The sequence below is a fragment of the Podarcis bocagei genome, assembly GCF_964188305.1.
Source record: "Podarcis bocagei genome assembly, chromosome: 10".
NCBI classification, from domain to species: Eukaryota; Metazoa; Chordata; class Lepidosauria; order Squamata; family Lacertidae; genus Podarcis; species Podarcis bocagei.
The window spans coordinates 25,976,992-25,991,421 of NC_138135.1; the positions used below are offsets into that span (position 1 = coordinate 25,976,992).

At 41.7% G+C, this 14,430-nt stretch overlaps 1 protein-coding gene across 4 annotated transcripts in view; it reads right to left on the reverse strand.

Annotated features, from left to right (window-relative positions):
- Window positions 1-926: 926 nt before the first annotated feature.
- HIPK2 (homeodomain interacting protein kinase 2) overlaps window positions 927-14,430 on the reverse strand; it is a 178,489-nt gene continuing 164,985 nt past the window's right edge. For all 4 annotated transcript variants that reach the window (XM_081212221.1, XM_081212222.1, XM_081212223.1 and 1 more), the window contains exon 15: window positions 927-13,447. In XM_081212221.1, coding sequence (XP_081068347.1) covers window positions 12,983-13,447 — 465 coding nt within the window. In that variant the 3' untranslated portion in view covers window positions 927-12,982. The remainder of the gene's footprint in view (window positions 13,448-14,430) is intronic.

Consider the following 14,430-nt stretch of genomic DNA (forward strand, 5'->3'; position numbering starts at 1 on the left):
CGATGGCCAACGACTTGGGCAGCTATAAAACAGCCACGGACCACTTCATGGAGAATAAGTCTCTCAATGGCTCCTAGCTAGGATGGCTATGTTCTGCCTCCACTGTCAAGAGTCAGTACGTATCTGAATCCTGTTTTTTGGAAACCACAAGTTGTGAGTGTGCTCTTGCACTCAGGTTACCCTTACAGGCTTCTCGTGGTCATCTGCCTGGGCTTTGTGAGAAGATGATGCTGGACTTGATAGGCTTTTGGTTTGATCTTATCTTCCCCAGGTAATATTGGCTACCACTTTACTGCCAGGGTCAAGCAAATGGAAGGTCAGTGAAAGGACTTTTTGCGTGTTTCAATTTGTTTTCCGATTGAAAGATGGGAAAAGCCTGAGCCTTATCACCCATGATCAGAGTTCAGAAGAGACAGCCTCCACCCACATATCCCTAATATTACTTGTATTAATTTTGGGTGCTTTGGGAGGTCAATTTTGACTATAAAAGGGAGAGGGGATAGAATAAACTAAATATTAAAATTGAGAATCTCAGTGGATAAAGACAGACAGAATACATAGAAATCATTTATCATTCCTAACCAATCAATCATAACTGACTAGGACACCGAACAAAATAGGAAATGAGAAAACAAGGTATCACATATCAATTACAACTTCTCTACGATCTCCAACATTTTCTGATTCTCAGAAAAGGCAGCCATTCTATTGGGCAGGACAGATATTAAAAATTGTACCTAACACAGGCTCAAGCTTCATCACATGCTGTTTCCAAGACTTTTAGAGGAAACTAAAAGCAAGCCTAAGGCTGCAATCCTGTTCTCACTTACCTGGCTGTTAGTCCCATTAAACTCAATAAAACTTACTCAGATACATATAGGATAGCGATCCCACCCATGCCAGTTAAAAGACTAGCAGACGATGCAGTGACTTAAAACAGTTTAATGTAATTCCAAGACAAAGTGTGATTACATTTCTACACATATACAATATGCATATGTGAGTTTACAAATTCTGATTAATAACTCGTTTCACCTCAGAGACCGAAAAAATGATCAAAAAGAAACTGTGAATAACAAGCTATAACATAGTTCACCACAACGGGGGGCCCTTTCTCACCCTACAGTTAGTAATATTACAATTAAAATAACTATATTCTTCTATAATGCTTTTTTCTGTTAAAATCATCTCATAAATTTACAATGCTATTATTAGTTTTCAAGTCTAATATAAATTCACTCCATTTTTCTACAACGAAAATGATTATTAATTAGAAGCACACAACGTCATGATGAGAAACACAAGCATTTTTTTTCTTTTTTTTAGTAGCAAGAACTTGATTGGTTAAGAATTAGTTTTCTTGTAAAACATTCTAAAGCCAAGTAAAATATCCATTCTTATAACATACCTATAATATGAGACTAAGGAATAGGTTACATATAGTTCTACAACACGTCAGTTTCTTTTCTGGTGTTTTTTTCCCCCAAAGACATTACCAGAAGAAAACAAAACAGAAAAATAACAAAAGTGGGAGGAAAGAAAGGAAACAAAGGGGACAATTCACAGAAAAGAAAAAGAAAAGAAACAATACACAAGAAAATACGGTTGCACACAATAATTTTCACAAAGTTTTAACATGGATCAACACTCAATACAGAACCGTACAGTGAAAGAATACAACCAACCAGGGCTTTCATGGGTTTTTTGAACTGAGATGATACTGTATCTAGAAAAAAAGCAAAGGCCTTACAAATATAAATCAGGTGAAAGGGTGGGGAGGTGTCTTTCTGCGTTGGAATATATTTCAATAATTTTGCCCCCCCCAATTTTTTTTTTCATGTAGTATGTGTTTTTCATTCAATTCAAAGCATACTTGGTTTATGGGAAATTAAGAGGCATAAAACATCCCTTCAACTATGGGTTAAAAGAGTCCATATATTCACAAATACCTTCCCCAATTTTTATTTTAACTACCACAAAAAGACTCTAACGGCCAATATATCCCCTTTCTTCCTCCCCTTTCTAATAAAGCTATTATTTCCCCCTCTTTTGAAAGAAAAAAAAAAATACTGATTTTGGTATAGAATTTTCAGATTATACATTCCAATTCTGTCTGTGTAAAAATTTGGCACTGGGAAATGCCTAGCTTTATATTTTTAACTTCGCTGGTAAAGCACAAGGGATAGGGAGGTGTTTTCTGCACCTCAGATAGCCGTGCTGTGGAATAGCCGAGGGAAATACCACCTCAGAAAGGGGGGGAAATTCCCAAAATGTATAGAGGAAAAGAGAGATGCGCTGCTTGCTACCAGATGGCTGCATTTCCCTTTCTGAGGAGACGGCTATGTTAAAAACTCCTTTGTGCTTTACAGACTCCAAGCCCAGGGTTTGGAAAGACAATCTATAGCCCTTTCAGTGGGGTTATGGTGATATTTCCACGACTAGTGTTGATATAAAAGGGGAAATGAGTGGTTGCTAAGGGCGGTAAAAGAGTTATTTTTTGTTAACCGTGCCCAAGGGCTAGGGAATCCCAACCTCTTCCAGTTTTCTTGAGGCCTAAAATCCTAACAGGCTTCCCATTAGGCTTTCAAAATGGTGGCACAGCCACATGCCAAGTTCACTTTGGTAATGTGAGCTATACTGTGGAAACCATGGCTTTAAATTGGCTGAAGGGGCCGGGGGGCTCCCCCCTGAATCCAGTGGGAGCAGAGATTTTAACAAGGACCTAAAAACAATCTGTTCCTCGCCTTTTCCTTGCAACTCCTTAATCTGCCAGTGCTGAACAAATGTTAGGAACTTTGCTGAGATTGTCAGCTCCACAATGAAGCCCAGCTGTTTGGATAAAGTCGTTTTTGTGCCAGTTCCTGTATATTTATTGTCTAAAAACACCTCTCTGCCCAGCAGAACGTTTCCATTCATTGGTTACTTGGACAGTAAGAAAAAGAAACCCTCACACGTCAAACAAACATAAGTAGGACTCGACGAGAAAAACGAAAGCAAAAGACCATTTGCGTCCAAACACATAATTTGCGACAGCTGGTAAACAGCATCCGATAAACTGTCATTGGCTAATAGGCAAATTAAATTTACAAGGTACTGGTCAAGTTCTTCATATTTAGCTTAGGGGGTTCCAAGTGACAAATGAGATAGACTGCATGATTACAGAATTATACAGCACTGCCTGTCATTGTTTCTCAAAACAATCCAACGATTTGTTGTCTCAGTACTTGAGGACTTAATCACAGGTTTCCCAGCCGTGAGACATCTGCATGGGTTGCTGGTAGCTAGTCCTGCATTATAAGATTTCCATGGATACAGCTGCCAATTGATCAACCCTGGGGGCGTTGGGAGAGGCATACCTAGTGCGGGGCTTCCAAAAATTTCCTGGGACAGGTAAATGCATAATGCACCTGTGATCCACGATTGCCATTTCTAAGCAGACAGTTCTGCTTCCCATGATTATAAAGCTGGCAAGCTCGCAGCATTACCCATCGGTGTATTCACGAGCTCCAAGCCACTCGCTATACAATACGCCGCTTGCTTTGAATACTTGGTTCTCACAATAGCTATGTCTGTTCAGGTTAAGATTTCAGCGGTTATAATCCCATGCTTTACTCAGAAGCAAGTCACAATGTGTTTGTTGGGGCTTACTCCTTGGTAAGTGTGTTTAGGATGGGAGCCTAAAGGAAAGAGCTAGCTGGGAATTATTGTGCTTCCTGATTCGTCCCCAAGAGCTTCAATTATTATTATTTTCTTCCTTCTTAATTAAAAAATAAATAGGTCATTTGTTGGGCTTTAGTTGTTAATATGTACGGAGTGATTTGCTCCTCTTAACTTTGGAATTATCTGGTCTGACCTTCTACCTACTATGTTATATCTCAGAACAGAATGTACACATTGAAGACACAGTTCTACTTAAAAGAGAGAGAGAGAGCGCAAAAAATTAAAATGTTAAAGGGACAGCAGTGTTGAGATTCTGAAGGTATAATTAAAACAGAACATTTAGTTAGAAAGTACCAGTTTCAATGTAAACTATAAAACATTGTAACTATAAAATGCAACCAGAAAATGTTTAGTAGCCACAGTCGGTTGTTCAGTTCATATTGGTTTAAAATGTGATTCATTACATATCTTCGAGAAGGTCGAAGCACTTTACAGTAGCAATGAACATATATAATTACATGTGCATTTCAATATCACAATTAATTAAAATACATAAAAGAGTAATTTAATCCTTGGTTTCATTGTTTTATTTTTAAAGAATCACTCAAAGCAACAATGACCAGGGTGGGCATTTTAATATATATCTATATTTAATCCCAAATTCAAGCTGGCTACATGTTTGTTGGTTTTTATTTTTAAAGGCTAAAACCAAGATGAATGCCCACGTTTGAGGTAATTATTGCCATTAGGTCACAGTTTTTTTTGTAAGAGAAATATTTTAATCCTTCTTTATTTATAAAACAAAGTGTTGATCAAAATTCTGGAATCCTTGTTGAACCAACTGGGATCCAGAATCCTGATCAGGTGGGTTTGCTTCCAATGGAGTCAGTGAGCTCTAGAAAGTTAGAAACATCTAGAACACAGAGAGTCTACTCTAGAACCATAGCAAAGAAGCAAAAAGGAAAAATACAAAAAGTAGTGTTAAAAAAAATAATAAAGATGGATGGCAAATGCATATATTTTCTAATAGAAATTCCAGACCAAAGTATTTCAAATTTCCTCAAAATGTACTGGCTTTTTAAAAAGTTCTGTTATTATTAGCTCCACCCCAGTACCTTTAGTTCTTAGCTTTGTCCTGAAAGTAAGACATTTCATTTGCTTTCAGCAGTGTTGCCCCACCTCTTTCATGACAGACAGAAGGAAGGAAGGAAGGAAGGAAGGAAGGAAGGAAGGAAGGAAGGAAGGAAGGAAGGAGAGAGAGAGGCCTATGGGTACCATTCACACACAGATATTTGTGCGAACTGGCATGGAACTTCCCCTACAGATGAAGAGTTAGACTAGAGATGCCACAATTTCTATCAGTGCAGTAAAAACATCACATTTGGGGGGGGGGGAATGCTTTTAGTATTGCCTTTCTTAGTTTAACTACATTAAGCAAAAGATTAATATACATCTTTTCTTTTCTTAATATGCACACAAAAGTCTGGTATAGCAGCACTGCTAAAACTGGAAGGACAATACTAACCCGTACATAAGAAACGAGTTTCACTCTTATTTGCTATAGTCAGAAAAAATAGGCTATCGGCGGCTCCTGACAACTTCTGCTAATTGCCCACTCAAAATGACACACTTGCTACATATATGTTTCCTTCTCCTATAAGAGCTTTCCCCCCGTTTTGTTTGTTTACATTCAGTGGTATTATTATTCTTCCGCTGGCCCAGCTTGTCAAATCCTGCAAAATTCACAGGCGCCTAACGCCCTGCAAACACATAAATATCCCTGTGTGGTTATTCCCCCACACCACCGAGTAAGAACGGGGGGGAAGTATCTGCAGACGCAAGCTAAATTCTTCAGCCGACTGATACGAATCCAACCCTTACGACGACAATGATTTAAAGAAAAGCTACAACACGATCCAGCCACCGAGTGTGATGGTAGAACAGAGCAGCATACCCAGAAGGGCCAATTCCCAATGATCTCTCACCATGGCCCGGTACTAGAGCAGCAGAAATCAGCTTTGCCTGACGGGAAATATTGCATAAGTGACCTGGAACTCAACAACGCATTATATAATGTCACTATTGTACAGAGTTGGAGGCGGGGTACCTTGCTCTATCTGATTGACACTTCTGGGTCCAGAAAGTCTTAGCTTATGAACCAGGTGTTTTATACAGTAAGATAAGACAACAGTAAGACAATGAGAACTGGAAGTGTGGCTCAAGAGTGCCTAGTCCTCCCTTTCTCCCACTGCAGGCGCAAAGACCAATAGTGTGTAGGAACCGAACAAAAACCAGACACAGGAAGGGGCAGAGAATGCCACCTGCCCCATACCAGCATTTATGAACCTGGTGCCTTGGTGATGACCCACAGCTCCTATCAGCCCCCAAATAGGGGGCATCTCTAGAGATGGATTATCTTTACCAGCACTGGCACAAAACTTCACCTAGTCACAGTAAGGTTTGCACAGCAGCAGCAAATAGGACCGAATTCTCCCAAGCAAACTTCTTCAGACGCAGTATGTTAAATAAAAATGTTAAAAGTGTGGCAAACATGGAAGAACAGAAAGAAAAAATGGTACTCTGTAGCGTGTCTTGTCCAAAAAGTCACAACATGTGCCTGGGGAACTTTGAATGGGCAGAGACATACTCTAAGGTACATATTTATTAATTTTTTTCTTTGGTTAAAGAAAGGCATGGGTTTAAATTTTCCTTCAAGTTTGGTAAACCATAATTTATTTCAAGCCAAATTCTGAGGTATAGTCCCTTAAGAATACAGAAAACAATGGATGGGAGACAGAAGCATTCCTTCATTGGCCTGTGAGCTCATATGAAGGGGAGGGTGGGAAGATGAAACTATTAGTCATCATGTTAAGTACAGGGCCAAATTCACTGAAACTGGAAGAAGTTCAAAACAATGGCGTTTAGGTTGCAGTCCTATACCCACTTACTTGGGAATACGTCCTATTGAACGTAAATGAATTTACCTCTTTTGAGTAGACATGTATAGGATTGTGCTGTCAGCTGATAAAAGATTTAGGGGAGAAATTACCCAGGTCTCCAATGACATTGCTTCCATTCATTAAGCAAGCAGTTCCTTCATTGCATACTGTCATTTGGAACAGTACAAACTGTTAAGTTTTGCAAAATAAAAATAATCTCTGCCTCCTTCCTACGTGAGGAAACTGCTACGGGTAAAGGCTTATTATATCACTGTGTTAACATGAAAATGTACACTTTTAGCGGGCAGCAACCTACTCCACTTTACAGGCTGCTTCCTTCCAAAGTTCACACTACATTAAACCATTTCTTCTTTGAGGCGCTGCAATTTTACTATGCACTCCTATATACCCCTACACGGAAGAAAGCCCCATGGAGTTCAATGGGACTTTCTTCCACAGAACTATACCTAGGATTTCAGCCATGATTTCACCTAGATGCCAGTACTGTTACACCATTGTTATTAAACAGTCACTTCCTCTCATGGGTTTTAACCAGACGTCTTCATGGATCCGCAAAAAGCCTCCAAAGGACATGCCCCAAACAGCAATATTTCCTTCTCACTCCCTTCTTTCCAGTTGACTCCAGCAAACTAAAAATAAAATAAAAATAAAAACACCAGCACCTTACTATGATTGTTGTTTTTTTAAAAAAAAGGTTCAGAAAAGCACTGTTTGCATCTCTGCCTGTAGAAGAAACTCACAGTTCTCCTTTAGTACTGCAAACGTCAATTTCATCTATGGATGCTTGATTTAGCTACTTCCTCATTCACTCTGGCCTCTAAACTAATCCACCCTCTGACCAGGCTGGGATTTACAGTCAGTCCTTTTTCCAACCTAGCTTGAGAAAAACACACAACTGCACAGTCTATGAATTTGTTGCCGCTACATCCGAAGCCCTTCAGTCTCCTGTTGTATAAAATCAGAACCATTTTATAGTGAAAAAGAGAGCTGCGTGCACAAATATCAAAAACAAAGCAAAATACACAACTAAAACATTTCAGTCTATGTAATTAAAACCAATCCTTTCTTGCCACAAACCAGTCAATCACTTGCATTCCTGATAAACCAATGGAGATGAATTAATCAAGTATGGCGTAATGGTGCTCTTGAAGAAGATGCTCTGCAAAAAAAAACCCCATGTTGTAGAAGGGAATCAACATTCTCAGTTGAGTGTTAAAAAAGAGAATAGGATGGAGGTTCTTAAAAATATAAATACCATCTTTGTGTACAACTAGCAAAACTTTAAAACATCACAAGTATCAATAAGAATTAATTACGATCAGAAAGCATTAGGTCCTTAGGGAAGGAGGATATGCAAACTATTTTTGCCACACAATCAAGCTTTTAATTTTGAGCAATGATCAAGGACAGAACAGACAACCATACCTTAGACTCAGTTTCTGAATTTTTCAGTTTCCAACAGCTCTGGTCACTGAACCATGCACTTTCTTTAACTGGCACCATAAATATCATCACACCTGGGTGAAACTGCAGAACCGCCTCACCGAATTTCTTAAAGTGGAAAACTTAACTACAAATACTCACACCTTCAGCTGATTACAGGACTGTAAAGCATTCTCTGAGTGGTGCAGCCAGAACAGGATTTTGGGGCAGAAGTCTAGGATCCCACTCACAGAATGAGCAGGAAGGCCCCCAAATGCAGCAAGCCGTATCACATTACAATCATACATTGGAAGTCGAACGTAATCTGTTCCGGAAGTCCGTTTGACTTCCAAAACGTTCGGAAACCAAAGGGTGGCTTCTGATTGGCTGCAGGAAGCTCCTACAGCCAATCGGAAGCCGCGCCGGATGTTCGGCTTCTGAAAATCGTTCAAAAAACGGAACACTCACTTCTGGGTTTCGATCATTCAGGAGCCGATTTGTTTGGGAGCCAAGGCGTTTGAGATCCAAGGTGCGACTGTATAAAATAAGTGACCTTAACACATGCTACCATCTCAAGACGAGGCCCCACAAGACCATTCAAAGCCAGCACGTCTCACCACTTGAGGCAAAACTGGAACCGCTTGTGCTGCAGCTGTGCTGCCTGCCCTGCCTCTGGCAGAAGTAGTGGGCAGGCAGAGTGCCCACAGGAATGCCGCCTCAGGGGATTTTGACGCCTGAGGCAGCTGCTTCACTCCACCTCATGGGTGGGTCGGGCCTGAGACCATGAAATCCAGAGTCTTAACATCCCCACCGCTTTCAACCTGGTAATAAAGCCTTGCTTATTAAGTTCTTTGATATCAGAGCAAAGCATCAGACATCAATTCCTATCATGCAAGGTCAGTCTACATGATTCCAGTATCCTTCTTAAATCCAGTTCTGAAGCCAGAAGTAGTTGTTTGGCTTGTGTCTAAAATAACACACTTCTGAAATGTGAGGATATAACATAAAGGTATCAGAAACTGCAATGGTATGCCATTGTTTAGCAGTTACAATATGGCATCGTTCAGACCTAACAGGGGAAAAAATTATTTCCTGCTATGTGAGTGAGGTGCAGCAAGCCTTGGGGTTACACTCTATCTCTCATTCTCTTCTCCTCTTTCATGCACCAGAAAAGGAGATTTAGATGCCCATGTTTCAGATTTTAACCTACCCACAGTTCCTTGCTGTGTTCAAACTCAGGGAATTAAGCTTGTTTAAACTACAGTTAGCGAGAACAGGCCAAAATCAAACCATGGTTTCAGATCCTGGCTTGTTCTCCCTAACCAGAGTTTCAACAAACCACAGCTTCCAGAGTTCAGACATGAGAGAGAATTGTAGTTAGTTTAAAACAGGAATGCTTCTAAGCAACACCTTGCTTGTGTGGAAAAAACAGTGAGAAGGGGGAAACTTGAGAGCCCAGCACTTGCCATAGCTAATTCACTTAGCAGGAAACCATGGTTTCCTGTTACAACTGAACTGGGTCTATAATCCTGGTTCTTCCTTCATGTGATCTAGACTAGTTTCTCAACCAGTTTCCCTGTTCCTCCCTTTCCCTGCGAATCCTACATGTGTAACAAGCATTCTGATGCCACTGACACAGGGGGGGAAACCCTACTTAAATAACAACCAATCCCCTATTAAGAGAGAATAATAATAATAATAATAATAATAATAATAATAATAATAATAATACGAAGATGCAGGAATGCATGTGCAAGAGTAAAACAAGAGTAAAACATAATTATAACACATTAAAATTAATAACAATCATACAACAACATAATATTCCTCTCAATGACACAAGCAGCATGAAGCTTCCACTCTAGATGTGATAGGCTAGGGAAGGAATGAAACATGTTACACTGAGAAATTGGGGGAAATTACGGTATTTAATGGGATAGGAACTGGAAAGAGTTTTCTCCAGAATGTGAAAATGTAAGGTGCATGAACCAATGAAAGATCAGACTAGGATTTACATTATTACATTTAGGGGGAGAAGGAAGAAAACAAGAAAACCAAATGGTGCTTAGTTTTAAATGAGAAAAAAAGAGGGTTTATTTGAGGGTTTTGCCGTAGGAAAACAACTGTGTCCAACCAAGTATTCATGGTGAGAGCTCTCCCTCACTCCCTCCAGGCAAAACACGAGTGCCCGCTTCAAGATATTACAACTGTGCTTGTCTTTCTTGCCAACTTACCTCTTGAGAAACTTTTTCGCCTTTACCACTCCTGGGATCCCTCCCTCTTCTCTCAGCTAACTGACCTGCCATATCCCAACATCTTACCATATTGCCTAAACACTCCTTTGTCTGAAGTCACAAATACAGCTGTAGCGGTACTGAGCGGCTATGCAGGCAGACAGGCCTCAGACCACCGATACAAGTACATCTCCACAGGGAACAAACGACAACGACAACAACAATAACAATACTAAGCACTGACACAGCAGAAGCACCCACTTGCATTGGTGTAGCGTTTTACGGTTTCCCTCTAACCTTCAAAACTCTGCTTCATGGTACGAAAGCTTCTCTTTGGAAATCTGTTTTGTTTGTTTGTTTTTAAAAAAAGAGCGTTCAGATTATTCGGAGCTGAGGATACAGAGCCCAGATAGCAAACCTGAACAGTGATTAAAACAAAATATCCACTATATGAATGAGATGGTGGTGGGGAATGAAGAAAGCACCATGTGAGCCACGACACGTTTCATCACTGTGTCTCCAAGTCAGGCTTAGCGCCAGCATTTTGTAAGCAAAGGACCTTCAGAACACACTGCCTAGAAGTGATCAACCCCCTACCGCCGGGCATTGGGCTCAGGCCTCCTGCTAAGGTTGCGTAACCCAGTTCAAAGTAGCGCCATTGGCTTTGCCCAGCTGCCCAAGTGCCAGTGCAAGCACTTCTCCAGAAAAAAAGCAACTTCTGGAGCAAACCTGAGTCTGATGCTCTAGAAACAAGTCCTCCCAATTCTCTTATTTCTTTTTTCCCCACTGAAAGCATTCAAGTGAAAATATATATACAGTCTGTCCCAGCTAATCATCTCCCCCCACCTCCCCAGTCCAGACATAGGGATTTAACATGAGGTACTATGTGTTTCTGATCCAAAGCAAGCCTGCCCTCACTCACCCACCCTCTTCTTCTTCTGTTTATGCTTTAGTAAGAATACTAAGCTGCAAAGAATTGGCCGGGTAGCAGAACTAAGCATCCTGACAGAAAGCTAAATCTGTAACTCCACCAACAAAACGGAACTACCTGGAAAGCTGCTTTCGGGCCTGAGAGCCCGTCTGGGTCCTTTCAAATTCCCATTTCCACCTCGCTCCAGTCAAATTCCACACCACCCCTCTCCTTCGACCTTTGCAACTTACCCAATAAAGATGAAAATAATAAGAAGAACCAAAAAAAGTCTAGAAGAAGGAAAGCAACAATAAAGAACAGTCAAAAGAAGAAAAAAGAATTGAGATTAATTTCCAACCAGCCTCAGTCAGTTTCTAGGCATACCAGTGGAAGTAAACCCTTAAAACTGCAACTGTAGTTTGGTAAGGCACTACAAGGGAATGATGTAAAACTAAGACTGTGACAGTTTGCAATGGCTGTGCTGAGGACCACACCACAAGAGAAGGCAGCATCAGTGCGCCCATGCGCACATTCACACACACACTCTCTCTCACACACATATATACCTGGACAATCACATTTGTTACATGCCTATGTTATATCACTTTTTTGTGCAATCACATTGAGGAATAGTCTATTGGTATCATTGGAATTTAACACAAAGTAGAAAAAAGGGTGTTATGTGTCATATAGTGCTACATTCTACCAAGGTCAAGCTAGAACTACTCCTACACTAACAGCCCAATCCTGAACATTTGGGTTTGTGTTATCTGCTCACAATACGGGACGGCAATGTCACGGCAACATTAGCGTAGCACCATGCTATGTGGCGCTGTGATGGGTTAGCTACCAAGCACAGTCCCAAGGTATGCATTTATGTGCTGGAGCAGGGAACGTTAGGATTGGACTGCAAACGGTGAAGGGTTACCCAAAAGGAAAGAAAGAAAGAAAATATTCCAAAGTAAAGAAGATGAGATTCTATTGTACATTATTAAATACGCTTTTCTTTTAAGAACAACAATTCTCAGGGATTTATCCAGGGTGCTTAGAGTAAGAACAAATATCTCTGTTGCCCCTGATTTCACCCAATAGTGTTTTCTGCTGTGTGTGTGTGTGTGTGTGTGTGTGTGTGTGTGTGTGTGTGTTTCTCTAACCTGCCCCTGCTGCCAAGCCTGAGAATGAGGGAGCTGGAACAGTCCAAGCACCTCTCATCCTATGCTCGCCCCCTCCCAACAGAAAACACATCACACTTTTCATTGTTCCTTTATTTTGGGTTACAGCAACCAGTGCAAATGACAAAAGCGATAACCCTTTTGAAATTCTGGATAAATCCCTAATTTGTATGCTTCTTGGTTTTAATTTAAAAAATATATATACCCAAACACCTATGAAACCTTGTATTAGGAGGTTTTGAACAGCAAATTCCTAAACGTAGTCAGATGAAAATAATCTGTAAAAGTTCTACTGGGGAAGTTATCCAAAAACAGGACCAGACAACAATGGCCCCTTCCACTTCTCCCACTACGTAGTTTGGTGCAGAATGTTTTATTATTTGTTTTTGTTTTTCATTTTATCTTTTTTCTGTTCTTTTTCCTTTTTTAAATAAAAAGCGCAGGACTGGCATCGACTCGACTCTCCTTCCGCCTCCTCAAAGTCTCCTCTGTTCAAGTTCCGTTTGAGCCTCCCGTTGCATTGTTTGCTCGCCTGTGGTGTCCTTCAGAACAAAAGCAGCCACGTTTCCCTCTCAGTGTGTGCCGCCGCTGTTTCCCCATCTGCCGCCCTCTCCTTCCAGCGTTTTAGATGTAAGGGTACTGGTTGACCTTGGTTGGGCTCAAGGGGTATCCAGTGTAGACAGAGGCTGGAGACGCACTGATATAGGTCTGGTGGGCAAACTGAGCCTGATACTGGCTTGGGTGGATGGTGGGCGATGGAAGGACGCGAGGGCCCATGCTGACGGGAACCTGGTGGACGATGCTGGCTGGGTATGTGGTGTGCTGGACAGTGTGGCGGGCTGACCCCTGGGAAGCCACCAAGTGGGCCACCGTCCCTGTCGAGCCCAGAGCCGCCGGCGCAGTGTATGTGTAGAGATGAGGCTGCGTGGGGAGGTGAGCAGCTGCAGCCGCGGCCAGGTGGGGGTGGACCGTACCGTGGCTGGGGCTGTTGTGTGGGAAGGAATAGGGTGCCTGAGCAATTGTCGGAGTGATGTAGGCTTGCTGCCGCCGGTGACTCCCTGTGCGATCCGTCGTGATGTGCTGCTGGGCCTGTTCAGAGAGGAGCGCCAACAAAACGAGGGTGAAGTTTTAATCGCCACAGTTCTCAAGCACAACAGCATGCTCTCGGGAGGCTTAAATCTCAACCTATTTTCTATCCCTTTCCATCATGCACAGTTTCTGGATTTCTGGCTTCCCTGGCAGTTGCAATCTCTCTCCTCTGCCTGGCAAACTGCATTTCCTGTAATGCTGCAACCATCCACTGGTTCCATTCCTGCAAGGAATATCTGAAAGACCTGTATGAGTGCTCAGTTCCTAGCTGGGATGAACAAGCACCCTGAAATTGTCAAAAGAGAGGCTCCAGCATTCAAGATGGCAAGATGCTCTTCTTGGGAGGTGGACTGGCCACTGTCACTCTTGTCATTCTACCTGTGCCCCATCCCAACCCCCTTGCCAGCAGCTGGTTAAGATTTCTGGGCCTCACCAATGGTTGCAGGAGCCTGAACTTGGCACTCACTTTCATGAACATCCTTTGAAAAGATATATTAGCTCTGTTCCCAACCTTACTTCCTAACTCTTGGGTAATCCAAAAAGCAGCAGCTTCAGGCTGAAGAACAAGAGAGGGGGAGAAGGAACACAAGGCTTCCCCACCTCGTCTGCTGAGAAACTCTCAAGTAGCAGCAGCAATTCTGTCAAGCTACCTGAACTGTTTCCCTCCCACCCAGTTGTTGTAATAATCACTTTAATTACTAGTGGCTGGTTTCTTTCTTCCTTCACCCTCACCACCCTTTTTCCCCTTGCATGCCATGCCATGCCATGCCTTTTCAGAATGTAAGCCTGAGAGCAAGAAATGTCTTCCTCCTGCTTTGTTGTGTTTTTTTTATGCCACTCTAGGAACACATTCTTAGCTAAAGAGCATGGTGAAGATGCTTCAAATTAATAAAGAATCCCTGCACTTGAAGCCAGATTAGCACAAAGAAATCTGCGAAAGCTGGCCTGAATGAAAATAGCCAGTCTCCTGTGGGTCGTGCCAC